A 27122-nucleotide genomic window follows, 5' to 3' on the forward strand; every position below is an offset into this window, starting at 1 on the left:
ATGGCCATTTCTAAGGATTAAAATCTATTTACTTCTGTTTCTACTGTCCAATGCAAGATACATGGAGTTTAGTCAAAAGTAATTTTTACAAAGCTACAAGAAAAATCAACACCCACCACCAAGAGACAAAAGCAATCAAGAAATGGAACCAGACTCCCTGACACAGAATTTTAAATAACTGTGAGTAATACATTAAAGGCTCTAATGAAAAATGTGTTTAACAGGCAAATTAGATGAGTCATTTGGTCAGAGAGATGGAACTGTGAGAATCAAATGGAAATAATAAAAAATGAACAGAGATGAACAAAACCTTCAACAGGCTCATAGGTATACTTGACACAGCCAAGGAAAGAATAACTGAACTTGAAGGTAAGTCAATAAAAAGTAGCCAAACTGGAACACTAAGGAGGGTAGGAGTGACAGCAAAGAATAGATCGCCCAAGAGCTGTGGGGAAAGATCTGTTGTCCCCACACATAACATAGTGGAATCCCAGAAGAAGCAGAGAAAATGACTGATAAGAAATATCTGAATAAATAATGGATAATGACAACAGAACATAAATCTATAAAGCTTAATACCAGGAAAGATTTTGTTAAGACATTACACAGGAACAAAATGGGGAGGGGGGGACTGTCTCTCTGAAATTTTTCATAAAAATATTTTTCAGAATTGATAGAGAAATGACTCTCAAAGAAAGAAAAACAGAAAATACATTGCCAGAAGACCCTACTCTAAAAGAAATGTTAAATGAGGTTCTTTAAGCAGAAGGGATGTGAAACATAGCATATACTCGGATATGCACAAAGATCTAGAAGTGGAATAAATGAAGGTAAGATAATTTTTCTTAACTTTAGGCTTATCTAAACATCTGGAAGACAGCCATCAACAGCAGTATGCTATAGCAGTGTAAGTGTAGATACAGAAACAAAGGATGGGAGAGATTAGGAAACATCGTGTAATACCTTGTTAATGCTACTTGAAGATACATTCTGGTTAATTAGAGATGTAGATTATAACCTTAAGAGTAGCCACTAAAACATTTTTTAAAGAGATGTAAGCAATTAATCAAATAAAATGGAATAATAAATCCTTAGTTAACCCAATAGAAGGCAGAAAAAGAACAAAGAACAGGCAGTTTTTCCTCAGACTCATATGTAAAAAAATTCAGGCAATCTGGGCAAGAGGTAACAGATCAGAAATGAGAAAGTCCCCGAATTTACCAACTGATTTTAAATTCAAGAACTTGTGTTATTTAACTTCTTAAAGTGCAGACGCCTCCACTGCTCCTGCATCTCAGTCTCCCCCAACCTCAGGCCACCCCACCTCGAGGACCAAGCCCACCTGCCCCTCAGCCGCCGACTCCACACGAAGCAGAACCTACTTCCTTTGACATTGGCTTGACGATCTTGTGCCAAGTTGACCTCTTGCTGCCCCATTATGTTTGATTCCCAGTACTTCTGCCACATTGCCAAAAAATGGAATGAATTTTAAATCATTTAGAAGAGAATGAGGAGCTCTTTGCGAAAAGTCAAGGCAGATTGTGCACTTATTTTTAATTGTTTCCTATCAGTTCAGTTCAGTCACTGAATCGTGTCTGACTCTCTGTCACCCCATGGACTGCAGCACGCCAGGCCTCGCTGTCCATCACCAATTCCCAGAGCTTGCTCAAACTCCTGTCCATCGAGTCGGTGATGCCATCCAACCATCTCATCCTCTGTCGTCCCCTTCTCCTCCTGCCTTCAGTCTTTCCCAGCATCAGGGTCTTTTCCAGTGAGTCAGCTCTTCCCATCAGGTGACCAAAGTAGTGGAGCTTCAGCTTCAGCATCAGTCCTTTCAATGAATTTCAGGACTGATTTCCTTTAGAATTGACTAGTTTGATCTCCTTTCAATCTAAGGGATTCTCAAATAAGATGAGTCCTATACTTTAAAAATAAATATATTTTTATATAATTTTATTTATGATTGTGCTGAGTCTTTGTTGCTGCAGGACTTTCCTCTGACTGTGGCGAGCGGGGCCTAGTCTAGTTGTGGTGCGTGGGGTTTCTCACTGGGGCGGCTTCTCTTGCTGTGGAGCAAGGGCTCTAGGGCATGAGTTCAGAGTTGAGACTCCCGGGCTTTAGAGCACAGGCTCAGGAGTTGTGGCGCACGGGTTTAGTTGTTAGACTTCATGTGGGATCTTCCTGGATCAGGGACCAAACCTGTGTCTCCTGCATTTGCAGGTGGATTCTTTACTACTGAGCCACCAGGGAAGCCCCCAGTCCTATATTTCTTCAAATGTGTTTGCAAGATAGCAGGAATACAAGTTAATTTTGCAAGATAGTTAATTCTTCTGTTGACACTTTTTGACTGTGATTTTAATGATCTTTGCTAATAGACAAAAGCTCATCTACCTTGCATGCTTCATTATTTATAATAAGATCCTAAAAGGTGAGGTTAACCTTGGATTTATTTCATGAAAGTTATAAAATTTGCTATAGGAAACTGGATCTATTGCTGTGGCAGATATATCAAGAAATCAAACATTTATTCCTTTATAAAAAGCACCTGACAAAGGATGAAACAATAAGTTTAAAGAGGTTGAGTAAGATTGGCAGTTTGAATCTTTCGGGAAAGTTTTTCCATTTTATCTAAGTGGTCAGATTTTTTAGCGTAAGGTTCACAGTATTCCCTTATCATCTGCTTAATAACTGTAGTGATGTCATCTCTGTCATTCCAGGTATTTGTAACTGGAATATTTTCTTTCATGTTGTCTGAGTGAAGATATATTGGGTTTATTGACCTTTTATATTTGTTTCCTATTGATTTCTATTCTTTATTTCCATTATTATGCTACCTTTGGATTTCATTGCTCTTCATCTTCTAATCTGATAAAGGTGAGATTGAAGCCATTGAGAGCTTTATTTCACAATTTAGTGATGTTTCCTTCTAAGTAATGTGTCAGCTGCTTTCCATGTATTTTGATATGCTGTTACAAGTTTCAATCCAAAATGCTTTCTATTTTGCCTTTTCTTTTAACCTGTGGGTTACTAAAACTTGTGCTGCTGCTGCTAAGTCGTGTCAGTTGTGTCCGACTCTGTGCAACCCCATAGACAGCAGCTAGTTATATTCAAATATTTAGGAGTTTTCCAACTATCTTACTGATTTCGCCTGCCAGAGATGAAACGAGTGAAAGCACAGCTGTGAGCTACGAATCTGATGAGCCTGAGCACCAAGTCCGGCGTACCTGAGGCTGCGACATACCTGCTCTGCATCTTTCATTTATAGGAGCTAATAAATCAGCTTTTTCCTGATTTGAATTGGGTTTCTATCAGAGTCCTGATTACAGTTGCTTTTATTTGTAAATTTGCTAACTTTATATACTCCCCAAGTCTTCATGAAAGGTAAGGATTTAATTCATCCCACCAAGTGGCTTATAATAGCTCCTCTGATGTGTTTTAACTTCAAATACAACTAACCTACATTTCTTCTATCGACTTTAGACAGATCTCCTGAATCCTCTCCATATACCATGAGCATACTGCCCCTTATCCTTGCTTCAAGCACTTACTTCCCTGTCAGCCTCCCACCATCCAGTCTATCAGCTGTATTTTGCCTTTATGTTATTAAATAGATATTACACTGTGTGTGTATATATATATATAATATATACACATACATACACACACATAGACTTCAGCGATTTGTCTATTTTAAAGCTGGAAATAAGGGGCTTCCCTGTGGCTCAGCTGGTAAAGAATCCACCGCAATGCAGGAGACCTGGGTTTGATCCCTGGGTTGGGAAGATACCCTGGAGAATGGAAAGGCTACCCACCCCAGTATTCTGGCCTGGAGAATTCCATGGATGATACAGTCCAGTCCATGGGGTCTGTTATACACATACATGCACACATATACAGAGACTTAAGGGATTTGTCTATTTTAAAGCTGGAAATAAAATAGCATTAGATCATTATCACTGTATAAATATTCTCGTAAGAGTCAGAGCCAAGCATTGTTGAAGATTACATTTCCTCCTCTACAAGTCCAGTGTTACGATCCCAGTACTCACTTAAATTTTTTTTTCCCATATTCTGTTTCCAAAGTCATGTCACATTTTATGGGGCTTGCTTTATATTAGGACCATGGTATCTGGTATGGCTTCTCCTTTGTTTTTTCCCCAAGCCAATAATTGTCTGTCTGTCCTTCTGATGAATGTTTGTTTTCACCATATTACAGAAATCCTCAAACTCTGTGTTTTCTATTTAATGTAACCCATCCCTTCCTTTCTCCCTGAAGTTTCTCTTCACTGACTCCCTGGATATCTAGCCTACCAGAAATTTGGTCTGATTTTTACAGTGATCATCCTAGTCACCCTCAACACCACTTTACTAGGTTAGATTCTGTTTTTTCCCTTTTCCATCCAGATTTTGCTAAAGCTAATCATTCACTGCCCTATTGAAAGACAAGTGGAAGTAAACTGAAGCAAACTGTATATACAGAATATCAGTATTGGGCCTCATGTTTCGCTACTGTTCCAGTATAAACCTCTAGATTCAAAGCAGTTTCAAGTCCTAAGTTGGAAGCTGCTGTTCTGTATTCTACAATCTAATATTGCTCACCTGAGGGAAGGCTAATGCTATCTCGATCATTATTCTTTATTAGGAGAAATTCACATTTTTTTAAAGCTTTTAGGATAGTGTCCTCTTTAGTGTTACAGAATTCCACAAGCATATTTCTGGGTGTTTTTTAAAATTTTTTTCTATTATAATATGGTTTTTGCCAGTTCAGCCTGCCCAACATTCAAGTGAGCTATTCCTAGCTGAGAATTCATAACTTTCTTCAGTTTAGATTCTTAATCATTTGACACATTCTTATTTTCTCTATTATAATTATTTGTGTGTGTGTGTATGTGTGGTGGAACTCATATTAACTAGATGGGCCTTCTACTAGACTTCGAAGTCCCTTTTTCTTCCAAATTTATGAAATGGAAGAATTTCCCCAACTTTCTTTGAAACTTTCTAACAGTAATTTTTTTTTTTTAGGAGTTGTCTTCTTTTTGGTAGCTTCTCATATTTGCTTTAAAAGTGTAACATCTATTCCAGTCTCAAATGTACATTTTTATTCTCATTCTGTAACTTCACCTGCTCCAGGTTTAGTCTGTCTCTTAGTCTTCATCATGCTGATACTCTTCCATCATCTGTGATGATCCTCAGCTGTCGGTTCACATTTGAGAATGATACTGTTTGATTCTCCTAGGTAGACAGTAGGACTTTGGTTATTCTCACTATCTAGGTAGACAGTAGGACTTTGGTTATTCTCACTATAGATCTGTTCCGCTGAATGAAGTGATTTACTGGGATTTCAGTGTGCCTGGGAAGGGCTGGAGAGATGATGAGAGTCTCCAAATTCCAGGAAAGGTTTCAACTTAAGATACCAACTCTCATTCTAGTTGCTGTAGTTCTCCGCAAGTTCACTGAATTTTTTCATAGTTTTAATGACAACATTCTTATTTAAAACATTACAGATAATGATAAATCTACCCTCTTGACCAGAATGTCCAATTCCAGGTCCCTCCGCAAAACACAAATTGGATATGTCTGTTCAGGACTTATTTCTGTGTATTTGCAGTTATAGAAATGTATTAGAAATGTATTTTAAATATATAGTCTCTTATTAATCTGCAAATTTTTAATCAGTGCCTTTTAGTCAAATCCTTATATTACCAGTCCATCCTTTTAAACTAGTGCCAGTATTTCTGTATTGTTGGAAATTTAAATAGCTCTCAGTTTCATGTACTAACCATACTGCCCTCTGAAGGGATTAGTTAATGTTTTAACAACTTCATTGCTTCCAAAGTGGTACTGATAAGAGTAGTTATTTCTCTATACAACTGCCAGGTTTTTAAGATTAGATTATTTAAATTTGCATCTCTTACTACTAGCAAGGCTAAGCGGGGACTCAGTGTCAGCGGTCTGCATTTCTTCTGACTTACCCATTATTATCCTTTGTTCATTTTTATTCTCCCTTGGTTGTCCTTTACCTACTTATAGGTATTCTTACATCCTTCCTTTAGTATTTTATTACAGCTTTTCCCCATTCTGTTTCTTTTGTCTTTTTAAAAGCATGCTGCAGTCCATGGGATTGCAAAGAGTTGGACAAGACTTAGTGACCGAACAACTTTTGATACAATCAAGTTGTTCATTAATCTTTACTTTGTGGCTTTCGTTTTTGTTTAGTTTAGGAAGATGTATCCAACAGCAAAGTCATAGGCATATCCTATTCTGTTTTCTCCCAATACTTTAACATTTAGGATTTTATTCACCTAGAACTAATCTTTCTGAATGGTGTGAAAGACGGATCCAATTTACTTTACTTACAGACGAGTGCAATGGGAAAGCTTTGGTAGGGATACTAACATAACTTTCACATAAAAAATCATATAAACTGTCTTGTCATTGTTACCTCCAGCCTCTACACAAGCTAACTTAGAGCATGAGCTTCTCTAGGGACCTTTGGACAGACTTGACGTGCCATTAGTGAAATCCATCAGGCAGACATTTCAAGTCACAGCTGTTTCTGCTACATTTCATGAATAAGCACTTTTTTCCCTTTTAACAAAATTTGATTCTTTTCTGATACCTTTTATCTGTTACAGGATATGGTAGGGTAAACTCGTGTTTAATTGCAAAAGAAAGCCTTGAAAATTCTGATACTGACAAGTCACCTTTACATCAGTACACAGAAGTACCTCCTCTCCTGTGCTTCTGCAGTGCAAATTTTATCAATCCGGTATTGAAAGATGGTAGTTCACTTGTTTAGCTTGTATTCTGATCCTTTTGAGAGTCGGTACTTATCATTTTCATCAGTTATCTCTTTATACCCCTTACCCATAAGGGAAGAGGTGTCATTTTCTAAATGATTTGGAGGAGTACTTACATGTTAAGGATATGAATCTCATAGGTTAAACATATTTTACTAATGTTTTCAAATTCTAATGTTTAAAAACCTTTTGTACTATCTTTGACTATATAAAAGCTCATTAATGTTTTTATATAGTCAAGAATCCATGTGTGTGGTTTCTGGATCTCATGTTGTATTTAGGGAGATTGTTTTCCATGATGATGTATGGTATCCTCTAATGACTCTGTTTTGCATTTGGATAAAAGAATGAGACAGTTGTTTTGTACAGAAATAACTTTGAGCAGAATCTCATGTACCAATACTGTTAAGCTACTACAGTGAGCTATCACCTTTATTACATGTTTCCTTTATGTGTATGTCTGTTGTGTGTTTGTGTTGATAAACACGATGTTTCAGGCCTTGAATTCTTAGGATTCTGTTAGGTACAAAGAATCAATAGATTAATTTGGGGCTTACTAACATCTGTATAATACTGAATCTTCCCCTACAGAAGGATAAAATGTCTGTTCTTCTCATCCTCCATTAAACTTCACTCATTTTCTTTGTACTTATAGTCACATGAGAATTGGTTCCAGCACTGATTGCATGAAGCCTTCAGGAGTCAGGAAGTAATAAAGTGTAAAACAAGTCAGATGTAAGACAACAGGCAGTAGTTTGAACTGTGGAAAAGTGGAAAACAAATGCCCATCTAAAGGTACTTATTTTAAATTTCACACAAATCAAACATGTTTATGAGTTTTGACTTATAGTTTTGATTTCTTTTCCCTCTGGTCTTGGAATTACAGCTTAGAAACTAACACCTTTTCTATTTAAATGACATGGATTTAACATGATTCATCTACCTGGAATTAGGAACGGTGAGTAAAATTTTGTTTTCTAATCTTCTTTGGTTATTGATCTTCTAAAGTTTTCTGTCTTTTGAGGACTATATTGCCTTTGTCTAAATGTAAATGACGAATACATCTCAGTAAATTTTACTTATTGATGTTTAACACCTGGTTTCTTAAAAGTGTTGAATATATAATGAAGTTAATTTTTAATTTTAATCAACAAAATCATATTTCCATGTTTGTACTGAAACAGAAGCAACCATCTTAACTCTATCATCATGAACTCCAGCATTAACTCTACTGTGTTGGATGCCCTTTCCACTCAGCTTCAGAACAAGGGCTGCTCTTTCTACTCAAAAGTCTTTAGTCTCCTGGGTCTTGAGCTGTTTTGTTATTTCATCGATAATCACTGCTAAGATGATCAGGTCTTCTTTGTATACAGTTATCTTTTTATTTTACATTAATGTTTATTGATTATGCTAGGCACTGTGCTGAGCAATTTACATGCATTATCTCATTTAATCCTCCCATTAACTTTTGAGGTAGTACCATTATTATTTCTGTAATAGAAATAAAAAGACAAGATGCTTACAAGGGACAAAATGTTTCTCCACAACTAGAGGGCTAGAAAATGGAACAGTAAGAACTGGAACCCTGATCTAGTTGTTGCTGCAATATGAATTCTGAATTTTGATAAGTAGCCCAGGAATGAGATGGTCACATGAAATGGGACTCTGAAAGGTAAAGTGGGACAAGGTACTGGGGGCAGGGGTCTTTTAGACTATTTTGAGCAATGTGCACCTTGCCCTAAGCCCTATGGGATGCCAGTGAAGGGTTTTAATGAAGAAGTGATATGGTCAGACTCTTGAAATACAAGTTTGACTGCAATATGGATTACTAACAGGAAATGGTAAATACAGGGGGGTGGGTTAGAAAGCCCTTCCCATCGTCTGTGTCAAATAGATTATTGTGTATTGGACAAACATTAATAGAATGGAAATGGATTAATGGAGTCAGATTCAAGGCATATTTAGGAGATAAAACCTACAGGTCTTGGCAGCTGACTGGACATAGAGGCTGAGGGGGAGGAAAGAGTCAAGAATGACTCCATAGTGTGGATTCTCTCATGATGAGCGAGGTGTGCTCGCTGCCTGAAAGATTTCCTGCAGTCCTTACACTCATAGGGTCTCTCTCCAGTATGAATTCTCTGATGTAGAGTTAGAGACCCACTGTAGCTAAAGGCTTTCCCACAAATGTTACATTCATAAGGTTTCTCTCCAGTATGAATTCGCTGATGCTGAGCAAGGCCTGCATTCTGGCTAAACGTTTTCCTACATTCCTTACACATGTAAGGTTTCTCTCCAGTATGACTTCTCTGATGTTGTGCAAGTGACGAACTGTTGCTAAAGGCCTTCCCACATTCAATACATTCATAGGGTTTCTCTCCAGTGTGAACCCTCTGATGTTGATCAAGGTATGCGATCTGGCTGAAGGCTTTCCTACATACTTTACATTCATAAGGTTTCTCTCCAGTATGAACCCTCTGGTGTTGAGCAAGGTGTGCATACTGGCTGAAGGTTTTCCTACATTCCTTACATTCATAGGGTCTCTCTCCTGTATGAATCCTCTGATGTACAATTAGGTATCCACGATGGCTAAAGGCTTTCGCACACACGTGACATACATAAGGTTTCTCTCCGGTGTGAATTCTCTGATGCTGAGCAAGAAATGAACCATTACTAAAGGCCTTTCCACACTCGATACATTCAAAAGGTCTCTCTCCAGTATGAACTCTCTGGTGTTGAGTCAGGTGTGCAATCTGGCTGAAGGCCTTTTTACACTCTTTACACTGATAAGGTTTCTCTCCAGTGTGAACTCTCTGGTGTTGAGCAAGGTGGGCATTCTGGCTGAAGGCTTTCCTGCATTCCTTACACTCATAGGGTTTCTCTCCAGTGTGGATTCTTTTATGTTGAGCTAGGTTTGCACTCTGACTGAAAGTTTTCCCACATTCGACACATGCATAGGGCTTCTCTCCAGTATGAATTCTCTGATGAAGAGTGAGAGATGAGCTCTGGTTGAACACCTTCTCACATTCATTACACTTCAAGAGTTTCTTTTCTACATAGACTTTCTTATGTTTCATTTCGATAGGTTTCTTCCGGTAACTTCTCTTTTGTGGCTCATGCTTATTACGTTTCTGCTTTATATCAAAGATTGTATCCTGATGGAAAGTTTGCCAGGACTTAGTATATTCATTACTGTGATCCTCATTTAGGATTTCTCTATGAGTGACGATCAGCTGACTAGCATGTACCTCCTGAGTTCCCAACTGGTTCTTAAACCAGTCCTTACTTTTAGAGTCTCCTCTCCAACTGGAGCAGTTGAGGTTATAACTAAGATGGCTTCTTCCCATCATCATTACTTTGGATGATTCTTCATAAATAACTTGCTTTGATGGAAATTCCTTATTTTTAAATGTATACTCCCAACCTACAAGATATCAAGAAAACAAACATCTTTTGTATTTATGCATTAGAAAAGAACTTCTAAAACACAAACTGGTAAATGAACTACATACATAAGTTCAAGAATGTAATAGCTGTTAAATGCAGTCTAACAATGAGATTATAAAGAATGAAAATGTAGGAAAATTTATTAAGAACATACCTCATGCATAACTATTAAGGTAACCCATCAGAAAATCACAATCATTATATATATATATTAATATAAGTCTGCAAACACCCTTCCTCTCTTGCCTCAGGTTAGCCTGCATTCAAGGTAAGTTTGTTAGCTTTAAAAAAGAAAACTTCATGTCAATGTGGCTAAAAAAAAAATCTATTAGATCCCCACATCCCAAAACACACCAGGTGTCATTAATTGCCATGAAAGTGTTAGTCACTCAGTTGTGTCTAACTCTTTGCTACCCCATGGACTGTAGGCCGCTAGGCTCCTCTGTCCATGAGATTCTCCAGGCAAGAATACTGGAGTGGGTTGCCATTTCCTTTTCCAGGTGATCTTCCCGACCCCGGGACTGAACCTGCGTCTCCTACGTTGCAGGCGGGTTCTTTACTGTCTTGAGCCACCAGGGAACCCTATTAATTGCCACAGGCTATATATAAAACTCTATGGTTAAACTTTAGCAGTCTGAAAATAGTCTTCCTGAGTTATCATTTTCTGTGTGATATGTTCCACCCAAGTGTAAATTTTCAGCTGATACTCAAGCCAAGATGCCTTCATATTGAAATAAGTTTGTTTCAAATTGTTGGTTTTATTAATCTGCCATAGGCCTTTATTTGCCTTATCTTTTCCACTCCTAAATCAAATCACCTATTACTCTGTTCAAGACTTTCCAGTGGTTTCTCACCTTATCTGTAGTAAAACCAGACTTCCTATTATGATTTACAAAAGCAATGTAGCACAGAAACATAAATGTAAAATGATATAAAATTATAGCAAATAAAATCCAGGAAAATATGAAAGCATAATCCTGACCAAGTGGAGTTCATCCCACAAATGCAAGGTTGGTTTCATATATGAAAATCAGTATAATTCACCACATTAACAGATTAAAGATAGAAATCATATGGTTGTTCCAATCAGTATAGAAGTATTTCACTAAATTTAACATGTTTATTATAAAAATTCTCAGCAAAGTAGGAATAGAAAGGAACTTCCTCAAGCTGATAAAGGGCATCTAAGAAATATCTGTAACAACTTAATGGTGAAAGAGTGAATACATTTCCCCTTAAGATTGAGAACAGTGCAAGTAAATTTGCTCTTAACCAATGCTATTCAACAGTACAAGAAATCCTAGCTATTTATTTCAATAAGAAATAAAGTTGTATCTGCAGATAACATTACTTTTCATGGTTTCCCTGGTTGCTCAGCTGGTAAAGAATCTGCCTGCAATGCAGGAGACCTGGATTCAATCCCTGGGTTGGGAAGATCCCCTGGAGAAGTGAACAGCTCTCCACTCCAGTATTCTGGCCTGGAGAATTCCATGGACTGTATAGTCCATAGGGTCGCAAAGAGTCAGAGACGACTGATCACACATGCACACATTACTGGAAAAAACTTATATCTAAAAAATTACGTATCTTATATCCATAAAACTGTATCTCTTTCTATATAGATATATAAATATAATAATTATAAGAAGCCACTACACTGGATATGACAAAATACTGCTAATAGAACTAAGACTGTAAAAAATGGCTAAATTTCAGGAATTGGAAAACAATGATATTAGGATGTCAATGATAAAACAATGATATTAGTTCCCTCTAAATTGATACATAGATTCAACACAATCCCAAACAAAACCCCAGCAGGATTTTTAGGTAGAAATGCTCAACTTCATTCTAGAATTTATATGGAAATGCAGATGATCTATTAAAATAGTCAAAGTGATTTTACAAATTCAACTGGTGTCAGAATTTACTATAAAGCTCTAGTAACCAGGACAGTCTGGTACTGGTGAAAGGACAGACATACATAGATCAATGGAAAAGAACAGAGTTCAGAACTTAACCCACACATACATGGTCAACTGATTTTCAACAAAGATACCAAAAAGACAATATAATGGGGAAGGGAAAGTCTTTTAAAAAAGGGTACTGGAGCAACTGTGTATCTGAAAAACAGCCACAGACTCCTACAGAGAACACACTGTGGTTGCCGAGGGGGAGGAGGGCTGGGGAGGGGAGGATCTGGAGTTTGGGACTAGGGCTGCAGACTGTCATACAGGATGGCAAACCGGGCCCCCTGTGGAGCACAGGGAGCGACACTTGCGGACCCCTGAGCCGCTCTGCTGTACAGCAGAGATCAACACAGCACTGTAATCAGCTGTACTTCAATAAAATCATTTTAAATAAAAAATAACTTGAGAAGATATGGTGAGGATATGGAGCACACGAACTCTACTACAAATGCTGAAGGGAATGAAAATACCATCTCCTTGGAGAACTAAAGTGATACATATTCCTGTCATATGACTCAGTTTTTCTACTTTTTTTTTAAGCTGGTATTAAAAAAATTTTTTAATCCCTTTCCTGTGTTGTGTTAGCTTCTGCTGTACAGCAAAGTGTGACTACATGTGTGCATGTATCCCCTCCCTCTTGAGCCTTCCTCCCACAACCCCCACCCGTTTCTCCACTTTTAGATATTTACCTAAGAGAAATGAAAATGTATGTCCCCACAAAGTCCTGTACGTGACCACTTCATATTGCCCACACTGCAAACAACCCAAAGGTGCATCAGTAGGTGAGTGGCAAAACAGAGGTGTGGACCGTCTGCACGCTAGACTGACACTCAGCAACAAAAAGGGTAAGTCACTCACACGTGCAACAGTGTGATTTTCAAAATAAATTTTGATGGTGAAGTAAACCGAATAGTATGATTCCATTTAGTTTAAATGCAAACTAATCTAAAACAACAAAGGTTCGTTTGGAGCCAGAGTGGAGAAGAATGGACTGCAAAAAGGCACAAGCTAGCTTCTGGGGTGATGGAAACATTTTGTGTCTTCATTACAGTGATGGTTTCATGGATGTAGACAGCTGCCAGAACTCATCACTGTAATTTACATAAATGCAATTTACTGTCTTATAAAGTTAAGAAAAATTATGGATGGAAACAAAGACTAAGTAAAGACAGACTTTAGTGACATAAAGTAAAAGTCATGTAACAAGCATTTACACTGAAAATACTCTAACTTGGAACCTATAGAATAGTTAAAAAAAAAAAAAGCTATATATTAGGTCATATAAAATCCTCAACTCGTTAGAAAATAGAATTAGTAGTAACTGCTATCCTGATCAAATATGATAGAACAATTTGATCAAAATACAGTAAAATCAGAAAACTTTCTGTTAAACAAACTTATGTAAATGGGAATTAAAAGAAAAGTTGTCTAGGAAATGGAAATAAAACCACTAAATATCAAATACAGCTGAAACTATATTAAGAAATTAAAACCTCTAATAATTTCATTAGTGAATTAAGAGACAATGAAATAACAGTTTAAGCTTTTTTCAGTTTTTTCGCATTTTCCAACAAATGGAAACAAAGTAAGTCTAAGGAATTAGTAAAAAGAAAAACAGAAAATAGAGAATTAGAAAAAGGGAGAATGATGAAGCTATATTTTATATTAACAGATATAGCCAAAAGCTGGAATTTAAAAATAAGCAAAACTGATTCATGAGTAGCAACCTAACAACTAAAAAAATTAGCTATATAAAATAAGAAATTAAAATAGGATATTTCATACTACAATACAAAACAAACAGAATTGTAAGCAATTATTATGCTCAGGTTCATGGAAATAAACCTGATAACTATCTAGAAAAATTAAATTTATATAATTTAACCCAAGGAGGAAGATATCAGGAGGCCACTTACCAGAGGACACTGAGAAAGCTACCAAAGGTCTACTTCCCTACAGAGGCCCTGGTAAAGAGTTTTTCTTCCAAACTTTAAGACTGCTGACCTCATTCCTTCACACTAACATCTAATCAGACTGTTTTCCTAGCCTCCACTTCCCTCCAGTGGTATGCTGCACTTCTTCACTAGGAAATCTTCCCATCAGATAATTCTCTTACTGTCCTAAGTCAAATTCATCTTTTCTTCTACAAACCTGTTCTTCCTTTTGACTTGTTTCTGTTAAATGCTATCACCTTCCAGTTACCCAGACTTGAAGAAAATACTACCAGAAGTATTTTTCCTTTTATGGTTTATAAACGTCAGAATAATCCTAAAAATTTAATAGAATGATTTTCTCAAAGTAGAAACCTGAATCTTGGTAAGAGATTAAGTGAATAAATAAATGAATCAGTCCTTCAGTCTAAAAGGAATGAATGAGTGAAAAGGAAAAAAAAATGCATTACTGCATCTAGATGTTTAAACACAGGATTGGAGCAACTTGTGTAAAACTGAAAAGCAAAGACAAGGAGACGCTGTGACATTTGGATCCAGAGAACAGGAAGAGGTTATTTGAGAGGACAGTACTGTGTGAGAGAGTGAATCCGAGGAGAGTTTAGTTGGGGAGCTCAGGCCAGAGACACCTCTGTCTCTTCCCAGGCCTGGAGCCCTTTGACGCTACCCAGGAAGCATCAGTTAGGAGCTGGACTTTTCAGACTAGCTGAGCTTTTCCTGGCAGGGGTCTCTCCAGCCCTGGGTCTTGCTCACTCACCAGGGCATGCTCCCCTCGGCCCCTCCTCCTTCACCATCCAGGGCTCCTTTCCTTGCTCCAGTAATGAGATCACATCCGGCTTAGAAACCGAAATGCCTGCTCACAAGAAATAAAAAGGGGCATTAGCCAGGCCCATCAGTCAGATCAAGCTGCTTGGTCACTGGGAAGGGGAGGGAGCTGAGGGCAAGGTGACGAGTTCTGGGGGTGGGGAGACGGAGCTGCATGAACATCCAACCAAGCTGCCAACTCCACAGAGCTACACTCATCTGGGGGAGCAGTAGTGAGGTGCAGCAGAGGCTCCCCAAACGTGGCACTGGAAAGCAGCCTCCGTGCGGATTCCGCCTTACAGGGAGACTTCCTCACCCAGCGATACCAGGCTCCTGTAGTTGTCCAGCATCACCGTCCTGTACAGACTCCTCTGAGCAGGGTTCAGCCATTCCCACTCCTCTTGCGAGAAATTGACAGCCACGTCCCTAAATGTCACCAGATCCTGAAATGACACAGACACGTTCCTGCTCGACTGGTGTTCTTACCCTCACATGAGTATAGTTTAAAAAGTTAAATGGCCTGTGTTCTTAGAAATACTGCATATAGTGAAATTTCCTGTCAGGATCTTGGGGTCTGTGCAACATGACTTCTCTGTGCTTAGTCTTGATACTCTGTCATGGAAAGTACACAATTTCAGAGACTGAACTGATGGAGAAAAGATAAAGTGAAAATTGGCAAGAAGAGAACACTGTAAACAATCAAATGTGAAATAATTCAGTACTCAAACTACATGCTAGAGCATTTCTCAGTGTGGAAAATCAGGACAGACTGGAGCAGTGAAAAAAGGCCTCGAGGAGGAGGCAGAAACATGGGTTAGGCTCAATTTTTATGTGCTTTTTCCCAAATTATGCAACTGAATGATCAGTGTTCCAGCTGTATCAATTAGGTATATATAAAAATATATTTGATGCTCACTGTATTGGTACTCTAAAATTACACAGAAATGTAATAAAAGCAGTAAAGAAGTTTTATGGTGATTTTGCAAAAGTACAACTTAAATGTATGCCATTACAGAGAACAATCAGGAACAACAAAAGATTACATAACAGCTCTTGATAACATCACTAAGTTTTAAAGACAGTTGTTAACTTACCATACCCCCTAAAAGACAAAGTAATAGTAATTTTAACCACTATTAAGTTAAATAGGGAGCATTTCAAATGTGATAATGCAGTGCATCACAAAACACCTACAGCTCTCACTAGAGAAACACACCCAGTTGTGCACACCTGGGTTGTGTGAACAAGAGTTGCTGAAATGTTCCCACATAGCTCTCAAATACCATGGTTAAATTAAGGATCTTTGTAACATGAAATGAGACCTAGTCTGCTTCCCCAGAATTAAGAAAATACAGATTCTTCCTAATGTAAGTCTGCTCCAGACTTAATTTTTTTTGGCTGTATGATCTGGCACGTGCTTTACAGGTTTGGCACATTCAGAGCAAAACCTACCCTTAAGCTGAACTGACATGCAGCTGCCCTCAATGGCACACGCCCAAACAGCTGAGCCAACCTGTCAGATACTGGAATCCTTCCACGCTGGCTGGTGAACAGCGGCTGCAGGGAGCCCCGCGGGTGGCCATCCTCCCCACAGTCCAGGAGGGAGGGGACACCCGCCCTGCATCAGCGTCCAGGACCCCATCGGGGTAAGTTCTGGATGTGTCCTGGCTGGAGGGGTCGTCAAATATGAATGTCACTCCTATTAACGTGCCTCCTGACAGAGTAGTAATGCCCTTATTGAAGATGCATTTAAGCCTATCAGGGATGCTACACGGAAACATTTTTAATGGGAAGGAAAAAAATGAGTCAGTATATGAGTTAACTGTCTGAGTAATGGACAAAAACGTTAAGGAAGCTACAAGTGAAGTGAAAGGACACCACGAGACATCAGTTACGTTCTCAGCTTCCATCTTACGTGCTTCAACCTCAAAAACCACTTCTTAACAAAGGGAAATCTGGGAAGTGGGTGAAGGCTTCAAGGAAGGCAACACGGGTTGGGTTCAAAAGATGAAACTTGTGCTAGATAGGACTGGGCACCATCAATCATAAATTCTATTAAAATTCAACCACTTCAATACACTCTTTAAAACTGTGTGCAAAAAAAAGTGTTCCACACACCATGTTTTCTGTAGTAGAGGCCAGGCAGGTTTTGCCAGGTAAAGTTCTTATGTTTTTTTTACTTGCACACACACACAAATGGATTCTGGGTTTTGATGACCCGACGATCGTTTTCCTCTTACCCAATGAGATCTGAATACTTTTCAAATGTCTTTATTTTGATTTTATAAAACAGGAATCTTATACCCTTTTGTCACCTTATTAAAGAAGCCCAGGAAATAATGTCTGGAGAGAGCCATCAAGATGGCAGAGTAGCAAGACATGAAGCCCACCTTCTCCCACAAATACAAAAGTGAAAGACAGGATTCTCACAGCAGCAAGAGAAGAACAGAGAGTTAGTTACAAGGACACCCCCATGTGGCTCTCAGGTGACTTCTCTACAGAAACACTGCAGGACAGAAGGGACTGGAAAGATATGTTCAAAGACTTGAAAGGGAAAAACTTGCAGCCTAGGCTACTCTTATGGCAAGATTATTTAGAATAAAAAAATTTTTTTGAAAGAAAGAAAATAGTGCCTGGTATTTCTACCCAGTGTTTTTTTCCCCTTTCTAAGTTAAAAACTCGGAAGTCCTAACCCCCAACATCTACCTATCTCCTATAAGCAGTCAAAATGCACAGTATGTATGTGTTCACGTTCCCTTACACAGACATATCTATGATTACGTATTCATTTACTGATAACATCACTCTTGTTAGATGCATATTATTATCAATACATAATGTAAATCAGCCATATCTGATTTACTAACCCCTTGATTATTTTCAATTATGTCAGTCTTAATTTTTCACTATGATGTTACAAAGGTCTCTAGTTATTGTCTTAAAATATATTCCTAAAAGTTCTTCTCTCCATTAAGACTAGGATTTCCCAACTTAACATCAGAAAAAAGTTTAAATTACACTATTCTGGCCTAGTCAGAAAAGGACGTAATGAAAAAAAAAAAAAAAATCAGGTTGGGACTGAAGTTTTGACCTGTAGTCAAAGAAATACTAATAAAAGTTTTTCAGGTAGAAGGAAAATGGAACGAAATGAAAAATAAAAGGAAAATGGAAGCACTGTAGCACAGGAAGAAACTCAGAGCCCCGAAACAATAACTAAATATAACATCTGCTACTGATGATATAGGGGAGTTACCTTGTTGAGAAAGTAGCAAAAGTACCAACTACAGAGGGAAGATTACAGAGGGAAGAAAGATGATCATTACAGTAAGAAGTAACGGATACATATTATCCTAAAGTGGCCACTAAAAGAGTAATAAAGAGCCTGTCTGTGAGAATAGAGAAAAAATAAAACACATACTGTTTTATAAGAGGCTTCCCAGGTGGCCAATATAGGAGACACGAGTTCAGTCCCTGGGTCGGGAAGATCCCCTGGAGAAGGAAAAGGCAACCCACTCCAGTGTTCTTGCCTGGAGAATCCCGTGGACAGAGGAGCCTGGCAGGCTACAGTCCTGCTCCTACTCCTGCTAAGTCGCTTCAGTCGTGTCCAACTCTGTGTGACCCCATAGACGGCAGCCCACCAGCTCCTCTGTCCACGGGATTCTCCAGGCAAGAACACTGGAGTGGGTTGCCATTCCCTTCTCCCGGGCTACAGTCCATGGGGTCACAAAGAGCCAGACACGACTGAGTGACTAACTTTCACTTTCATGTAACATAAAGATAAAATCTTAAAAATGAGCTGAGATTTGAACAACAGTCTACATAAAGTGGGAGAGCTAGCCAGGCCATCCTCTAGGGGAAGAGAGTTACAGATGAGGAAGGAGCAAATGCAAACGTTCAGAAATAGAGAGGAGCTTGGAACGTTTGAGGGACAGCAAGCCGACCAGCATGACTGGAGCAGACAGCAGTGAAGACGGGAGGAAATGAGGTCTGAGCGCCGGGAGCTGGGCTGTGTGGGACGTGAGAGGCAAGGGAAGGACACAGGACCTCATTCCGTGGAGAAGTGACGTGCTCCAGGACCCCGAGCACTCTGCCCCCAGGAGCCCTTCACTGTCCTGCCACCCTTCTCACGGCATCCGGTGCTGACCCTCAGGAGTACAGCCTGCTGCCTCTGACAGTCACCAACAGTGACATCTGCACTTCACTCCTTCCTTGGCCTCTCTTTCCTCATTTGGAAAACTGTGTCTCAGAAAACCAGGTTACTCATAATTTTCTTTCTGGCTTTATCATTTTATGAACCTAGAACTCTGGTGTCTAAATAGACTAGCTCGTAGCCACATGTGGTTATTTAAATCAATTAACGTTTTAAAATTCAGTCCTTCAGTCACATGAGTCCGTACACGTGGCTAGCTGCCACGGTGCTGGGCCGTGCAAACAAAGCATCTCTGCCACCAATCGTCACAGTGCTGCTCTGTGTGATATAAAACAAGACAAAGATGTAGCAGTTTGTGGTTTTATTTTTTGTATTTAATCTAGAGAATGTTTTTAGCCTCAAAGTATGAGGAAGAAAAAAATTTCAAGTGAACATCCAGCCCTTCTCCTCTGATTTAAAATACCATTACACTGTCATATAATAAACTAGTGGTAAATTCCCTGAAGACAGTATCTATTTTGTTAAGCACAGTGTTGCCAGCGCTTCATGTACAGTACGTCTTTAATAGCGATATGCTCAGTGGGTGAGTAAGTATTTTCCCTTTGTAGTTGTTTCTGGACGTTATGTGCTCATCTTTTTGCTTCTCTGGCCCCCATTCTATATTATTTACTGATTTTGTTATTACAGATGTAAGCAGCCAGTTTTTAATGTATATCCAATATTCCCTCCTATCAGTCTCCTTTTTCAAAAAATGTCCTGCAGTTTTCCATATTAACTCTACTAACCTTCACAGAATGATGCAGAATATTCGGTCTGTGGCCTGATGCTAACTCAGGATATCTCATTACTCCCATGGAGTCCTACTCATTAATGCTCACCCAGTGCCTGAAGAAAACTCCTGCCTAGCTGACCCACTCTTTAATACTCAAGACACAACAAATCCCACTCCTCAAAACCACCCTGAGCAAGAGACCCTGTCCTGTACCACAGCTAAGACTTCCCCAGCAGTCCCTGTCTACTCTCAAACTCAGGTCCGTGGAAAAGCTCAAAACTGTTGATCACATCTTAACACCCACTTTGACCTCAATGAATCAAGTCCCTCCAGCGAAGATTTTCATATTCCACCAAGGAGTGTATTTTGGCCTCTTAAGACCTCCCAACTGAACACCTCACCCACAGCAAGTGCTAAACTGTTTCTTGAACAGAAGATGAAAATTGTGTCTGAGGGGGAAAAAAGCTCGCTGCGCTTTGCAGGTGGTGGTGGGGGGGAAATCTCCTTTCACCAGATCGGAAAACATGAGGACCAGGTCACTGAATGAATGGAACTTCAGTAGAGTGGGGAATTTCAGAAGAAAAGCAAAATGTCCATGTAAAATCTGAAAAAACAAGGCATTAAGAGAAGAAATATTTCCTTACCTCGGACATGGCTTTAAGAAATTATGACAGCTCTTCTGCCCTCCTCCTTCTGGCTCCTCTCTGAGCAGTGTTCAGAGAAAACACAGCTGGAGAGGGAGGAAGAAAACATAAAATGCCAGGCCTGCCCAAAGCTCTCAGCATTGTCAGCCGAGAAAGTCTCCTTTCCTTCTGGCTGCCCTTCTCCCCACCACAGAAGTAAAGAAGAGGTGTCACTCAATTGGTCTTTGCTATCTAAATCCTTCCACCTACCTGCTTTAAGTACAGTTGATCTATAGTGTTACATTAGTTTCAAGTGTTCAACATAGTGACTCAGTATCTTTAGAGATCATACTCCACTTAAGGGCTTCCCAGGTGGTTCGAGTGGTAAAGAACCCGCCTAACAATGCAGGAGACATAGGAGACACTTTGATCCCTGGGTCAGGAAGATCCCTGGAGAAGGAAATGGCAACCCACTTCAGTATTCTTGCCTGGAGAATCCCAAGGACAGAGGAGCCTGGTGGGCTACAGTCCATGGGCTCCCAAAGAGTCCTACATGACTTAAGCAATTTAACACGCTCATACTCCATTTAAATCTCCCACGTGCTTTAGATCTCAATATGCAACATAAACTCTCTGTGCATAAGATAGCTCCTCGTTTATAAGAATAACAGCACCCTTCAGAGTGGCACTGCCAAGTAAGGGGTATGTCCCCCTTCACAAGTAAGGGTATTCATCAGTGAAATTATCCAAGGCTTCATGCTCAAGCAGCTGAGCCCAACCGGGATCCAGATCTGCCTCCCTAGTCTCTTCACTAGAGGATGACATTGAAGGGAAATGTGTCCCCACCCTTTCTACAAAGATGAGATTAAAAAGCTACAAAGTGAATGCCTCAGAGAAAGCATCTTTACACAGGGTAGCCCGCACAGGGGTCGTGTGGTCTGGAGGACCCTGGACCAAAGAGGACTTCCTGCTTCTGGTCCTGGCTTATAAAACACACCGGAAAACCATTCGCTCAACTTTTCTAAGAAATTTCCTCGGGGGGTGGGGAGGGTGTGCAGGTGCAGGGACATGCAGAAACTGTCACCGCAACTCCCTAAGTTACGAGTTACTGTCCACGAACTCCCCCGCCTTGGCGAGTACAGCGGCAGTGGAAGGACCTTCGGTGCCGGAGGAGGTCAAGGCCGGCGCTCAGGGCTCTGCCCGCCGGGCCCGAGGCCGTGTCCTCCCCAGCTCTCTCTCTTCCGTGAACTCCATCTGTCTTCCTCCATCTCGCGTCTGCCCCACTACACAGAGCCCCCAGTCCCGGGGCCCCGGCGCACACACACTCACACACACGCCCCACCGCCCCTCGTGCTGGCGGCTCCCCGGGCGCAGCCTGCGGGGACGCACGGGCACGATGCTGTCTCTCGCGTCCTTAAACTCTTCACACACGGCCGCGCGCACTCCCACGCGCAAGGTCACGCACACAGGGGCGCTGTCACGGGCTGTCACACACGGCCAGACTCGGTTCACACGCAGTGACACGCTCGCTCTGCCCACACACGGTCACGCACACCCTGCCCCCGGCTCCCACCGGCCCCGACGCCCTCAGCCGCCCACCCGCCCGCCGGCCGGCCTGCCCACGCGCCGCGCAGGACGCCTCACCTCTCCTCGCCCGGCGCCGAGCGGCCCGCGGCCGGGGCGGGGACTCGATCTCGCCGCCAGCGGCGGGCTCACAAAGGGGCCGCGGCGCCCGGGCGGGCAGCCGGCGCCGGCCGCGGGGGCCGCCGGGAGCTGGAGTCCTGTACCGGTCCCGGGGCGGCGCGGAGCATGCCGGGACTGCCGGCCCCAGGCGCCGGCAGCTTCCGGCTTCGTCCCCTCGGGTCGTCTCTGCCGCGCTCCCGCAGCCCCGGCCTTCCGACCCAGAGCCGACCCGGCCCAGCCCTCAGGCCGGCGGACCCATGGCCCGGCCGCCGAGTCCACCTAGACCTGGATGGCCGGCGTGAACTGCGCAGGCGCACCTCGCTCGCATCGCCGAGGCGTCCAGAAACGCTGGGCGCGCGTGGCGGCGGGGCTGTGGGGCGCACGCGCAGTGGCCGCGTCCGTGCGGGCGCCGCAGGTGGGGCTCCGAGCCGGCGCTGGGGTACCGCAGACGGCGGGGTGGGTGTGCGGGCCACGGAGAGCGCCGGGGCTCGGGGCTCTTCCTGTAGCCCCTCTGTCCTCCCGAGCCTTTCATTTGCCACTTACTGAGGGGCTACTGTGTGCCAAGCAGGGCTTCCCACATGGCTCAGTGGTAAAGAATCCGCCTGCCAATGCGGAAGACCTGGGTTCCTTCCCTGGGTCCGGAAGATCTCCTGGAGGAGGACGTGGCAACCCACTCCAGTGTTGTTCCCTGGAGAATCCCATGGACAGAGGAGCCTGGCGGGCTAGAGTCTGACAGGACTGAGCCACCAACGACAGCACAGTTCGCCGAGCACTGTTGCAGGCGCTGGGGACAACTAGGAACGTGCCAAAATCGCCATCCGCGGAGCTGAGGTTCCAGTGTGGGAGAAATTTAATAGGAAAACAGATACTGATAAATACTGGGAATTGATACACGTTATAAAGAAAAGCAGAGCACAAGGCCATTCTTTCAGTACTTGGTTCTTTTACACCCTCTTGTTCCTATTCAGCGTGTGTCTGAAAATGTTTAATAAACTAGCTCTCGTCCAGTCATGCCTCACCTTTTCTGAAATCGCGTTATAGGATATGGAGCTTCAGAGTAACTTCTCATCAAAGGAACCAATGACAAAAACCTGGAAATGTTTATATGGAAGAAATGTACAAAATGCAAATGTTATATTTACAAAGATATTGAAACACTGTATATAGTAATAACATGTTGAATATAAACAACATGGTTAAAAGTAGAGAAATACATTTGTTTGAAATTATAAAACTAATTGTGTGATACTGAAGCAACCTGTATTTCTGGGGCTTTGTTTTTCTTAAAGGGGGAATTAATCTGTTACAACTACATTGCACTATTGGAAAGCTGTTCCTATATATAAAGTAAAAGGAACACAATCCACAAAAACTAGTTGGTTTTGTGTTTTAACGTTGAAATTCCGACTGTACCTAACCTCTGGCTTTCTGAAACAGTGCAAACATGCAAGTTAAGACGTATCAGTAAACATGCAGGTTTTGCAGCCTTTCCCACATTTCACAGATGTATGAAGAATCTTGAATGCCCATAAAGATGTATGGGCATCTTTACCTTGAAGAAGATAGGTGATAACATTTTTTTTTTGTTTTCAACTATTACCTTTTAAGCTTCTGTTGGCAGAACCCTCTACAAAGCTTGCATCAAAATTTACTGTGACTTGCATAAAAAACAAATTTATCATTTTCAAATCAATAATCAGATGTCTGCCTAGCACATTAAATTTAATGGAGTAGTCTAAGTACATGATCTTGAGTACTAGAGTATAGAATCCGAGACAGAAGGACCCATTTACTTTGCTCTCATTGTCACAATGAAGATATATTTGTTTTTTCATGGATTAATACTGGAGCAAATTTAAGTCTGTACTCTATTTTGAGTTAAATTTTATAACAGGCGGAGGTCGAAGTTCTTTTGTTGCTGTGGATGTCCAATGGCGCCAGCATTATTTGTTGAAAATGCTATTCTTCCTCCAATAAATTGCTTTAGCACCCGAACACAATTTTAAAATGGGCAAAGGATATGGACAGACATCTCTCCAAAGAATATAAACGAAGTCCAAAGCACTTGAAAAGATGCTCAAATCATCAGTCCTTGCTGCTGCCGCTAAGTCACTTCAGTTGTGTCCGACTCTGTGCGACCCCATAGACAGCAGCCCACCAGGCTCCCCCGTCCCTGGGATTCTCCAGGCAAGAACACTGGAGTGGGTTGCCATTTCCTTCTCCAGCGCATGAAAGTGAAAAGTGAAAGGGAAGTCGCTCAGTCGTGTCTGACTCTCAGCGATCCCAAGGACTGCAGCCCACCAGGCTCCTCCGTCCATGGGAGTTTCCAGGCAAGAGTACTGGAGTGGAGTGCCATTGCCTTCTCCACATCAGTCCTTAGGGAAATTTAAATCAAAACCATGATGACTTGCCATTTCACACCCACAAAAATGGCTGGAATCAAAAAGTCAGACAAACTGTTGGTGAGGATGTGGAGACGCTGAACCTCATACATTGCCAGTGGGAATTTAAAACGAAGTAGCTGCCTTGCGGAAACATTCCAGACATTCCTTAAAAAGCTAGAGTTACTACATGACCCAGCAATTGCAGTCATAGATGTATATATACCTAAGAAAAATGAAAACACACATCTATGCAGAAACTAGTACACAAATGGTTCATAACAGCCATTAATAACAGCTCATTAATAATAATGATGGTTGGAACATTATTCATGATGGCCAGAGTGCAAACAACCCAAATGCCCTTATTATTCAGTCATCAACTGTAATAAAAGCAATGATGTACTGACACCAAGCTACAAGGATGAACCTTGAAAACATTACACTATGTGAAAAGCCAGTCACAAAAGACTACGTATTGTATGAGCCCATTTGATATGAAATATCCAGAATAGGCAAAAATGTCAGAGAAAGTAAATCCGTGGTTGTTTGGGCTGAGGGGAGGAAATGAAGAATGAGCAGGAACATCAGGCTTTCTTCTTTGGTGATGAAAATGTTTCAAGTTTAGGTCGTGCTGATAGTTACACAACCCTGTGAATATGCTGAAATACCTCCAAAGAAGAGCTTCCCTGGTGGCTCAGACGCTAACGAACCTGTCTGCAATGTGGGAGACTTGGGTTCGATCCCTGGGTCAGGAAGATCCCCTGGAAAAGGAAATGATGACCCACTCCAGTATTCCTGCCTGGTAAATTCCATGGACAGAGGAGCCTGGTGGGCTACAGTCCATGGGGTCACAAGGGTCGGACGAGACTAACACGTTAGCCACTGAAGAACAAAAGGGAGGGGACCCTGAGAGTAGGGCAGAATGTCCTCAGCTCCCGCAGCGCCTCTGTTCTCGAACTCCTCCTTTGTTCCTCCCCCTCATTTAAACGCCCAGAACTACAGCTCAGGGAGTGGAGCGCTCCTTCACATACAACATTTAAGGGGGCACCAAAAACCCAAACAGAACCAGAAACCAGAACACACGATACATCGATGAAATGTTTTTAAAAATAAAGATCAGTGTAAAAAGTTCATTATGAACAAAAAACATCAAAATCTTAGAGACAAGATCTGGCTACTTTATTAAACCAAGAAGTGACTGAGCACAGCAAGACTGAACTTCACAACCTTGAGAACCTACAGTCCAGAAGACAGTTGCAGATTCGAAGCATCTGATTATCGGCGAGTGCTCTAAAGTGACTACTTTTGTTTTTGTAGCCAGTTATCTGTGAGGAGCTAAATTTGAGACTACAAAGATATCCTGTTATCAATCTTCAGCAACAGCTTTAGAATCAGGATGGCTGAAGATATCTTATAGATCTATCATTCCTTCTACATTCACTGGTTGAAATTCTGTAAGTTCTTTCTCTTCTCATTCAGTCATCATTTATTTTAGTATGAATATATGAAATATGTTCACTTATACTGTTACTCTGGAGGAGGCCATGGCACCCCCACTCCAGTACTCTTGCCTGGAAAATCCTATGGACAGAGGAGCCTGGTAGGCTGCAGTCCATGGGGTCACTAAGAGTCGGACACGACTGAGCGACTTCACTTTGACTTTTCACTTTCATGCATCAGAGGAGGAAATGGCAACCCACTCCAGTGTTCTTGCCTGGAGAATCCCAGGGACGGGGGAGCCTGGTGGGCTGCCGTCTATGGGGTCACACAGAGTCGGACACGACTGAAGCGACTTAGCAGCAGCAGCGCACTGTTACTCTAATTATACTGACGCTCAGATTGTCATAGTTATGCCCACAAAAGCCCTCCTCAAATGGAATCCTGGAGAATATGCTTCAAAGAGCTTCAACAAATATCTACATCCATGTGATCACCAACTCAATCAAGGTATGCAAGATTTCCATCATCCCCCAAATTCCCCTTCCATTCCTTTTCCAACTTTCCCTGAACCTGTGGACCACAGCAACCACTGATCTTTCTGTCCCTACAGTTTTGCACATTCTAGAATTTCCCTTTAAATAGATACATGCACAGCTTAAGAACTCAGGGAGACTCCTGTGCATATTTCTGGAGCTCTTTCTCCGAGTACCTCCCTCCCATCCTTCCTTCCTCTTCCACACTCCGCTTGGCAAATTTCAGTTACCTGAGTTTCCCCAGCTCTGCTGTTTGTCTCACTTTAGGAAATCTGGTGTGCTCTGCTTGCGTTCCTCCTTCCTGTATTGTCTGCAATATGCCTCCAGAGAGAAAGCCGTTGCTGCTGTAGAAGTCATTTATTCTCCCCTCTCTCAGGGACCAAAGTCTCGCATTACCAGGTGTCCAGTACCTGAAAAGACTTGTTTCCTACATATTATCTAGTTTTCTATTTGTATATAAAGTGGTATGGCAAGTTTTGTACTATATAAGACCACTGCACTTGTGGGCAGGGGATCCTCTGTGATATGTTTTTAGCATCTCCCCACTTTTGGGCATAAGAAGATATTCCA

The 27122-nt window shown here is 41.3% G+C and overlaps 1 protein-coding gene across 5 annotated transcripts in view; it reads right to left on the reverse strand.

Moving 5' to 3' along the window:
• Positions 1–1529: 1529 nt before the first annotated feature.
• The window catches only part of ZNF583 (zinc finger protein 583), a 28995-nt gene continuing 3402 nt past the window's right edge, over positions 1530–27122 (reverse strand). Inside the window, exons 1-5 of one of the 5 annotated variants that reach the window (XM_005219799.5) lie at positions 22157–22270; positions 20534–20619; positions 15284–15410; positions 14921–15016; positions 1530–10221 (exon numbers count right to left, since the gene is read on the reverse strand). In XM_005219799.5, the coding sequence (XP_005219856.2) occupies positions 8762–10221; positions 14921–15016; positions 15284–15410; positions 20534–20542 (1692 nt within the window). In that variant the 5' untranslated portion in view covers positions 20543–20619; positions 22157–22270 and the 3' untranslated portion in view covers positions 1530–8761. 5 annotated transcript variants of the gene reach the window in all.

This window comes from Bos taurus, chromosome 18, assembly GCF_002263795.3.
Source record: "Bos taurus isolate L1 Dominette 01449 registration number 42190680 breed Hereford chromosome 18, ARS-UCD2.0, whole genome shotgun sequence".
NCBI lineage: Eukaryota > Metazoa > Chordata > Mammalia > Artiodactyla > Bovidae > Bos > Bos taurus.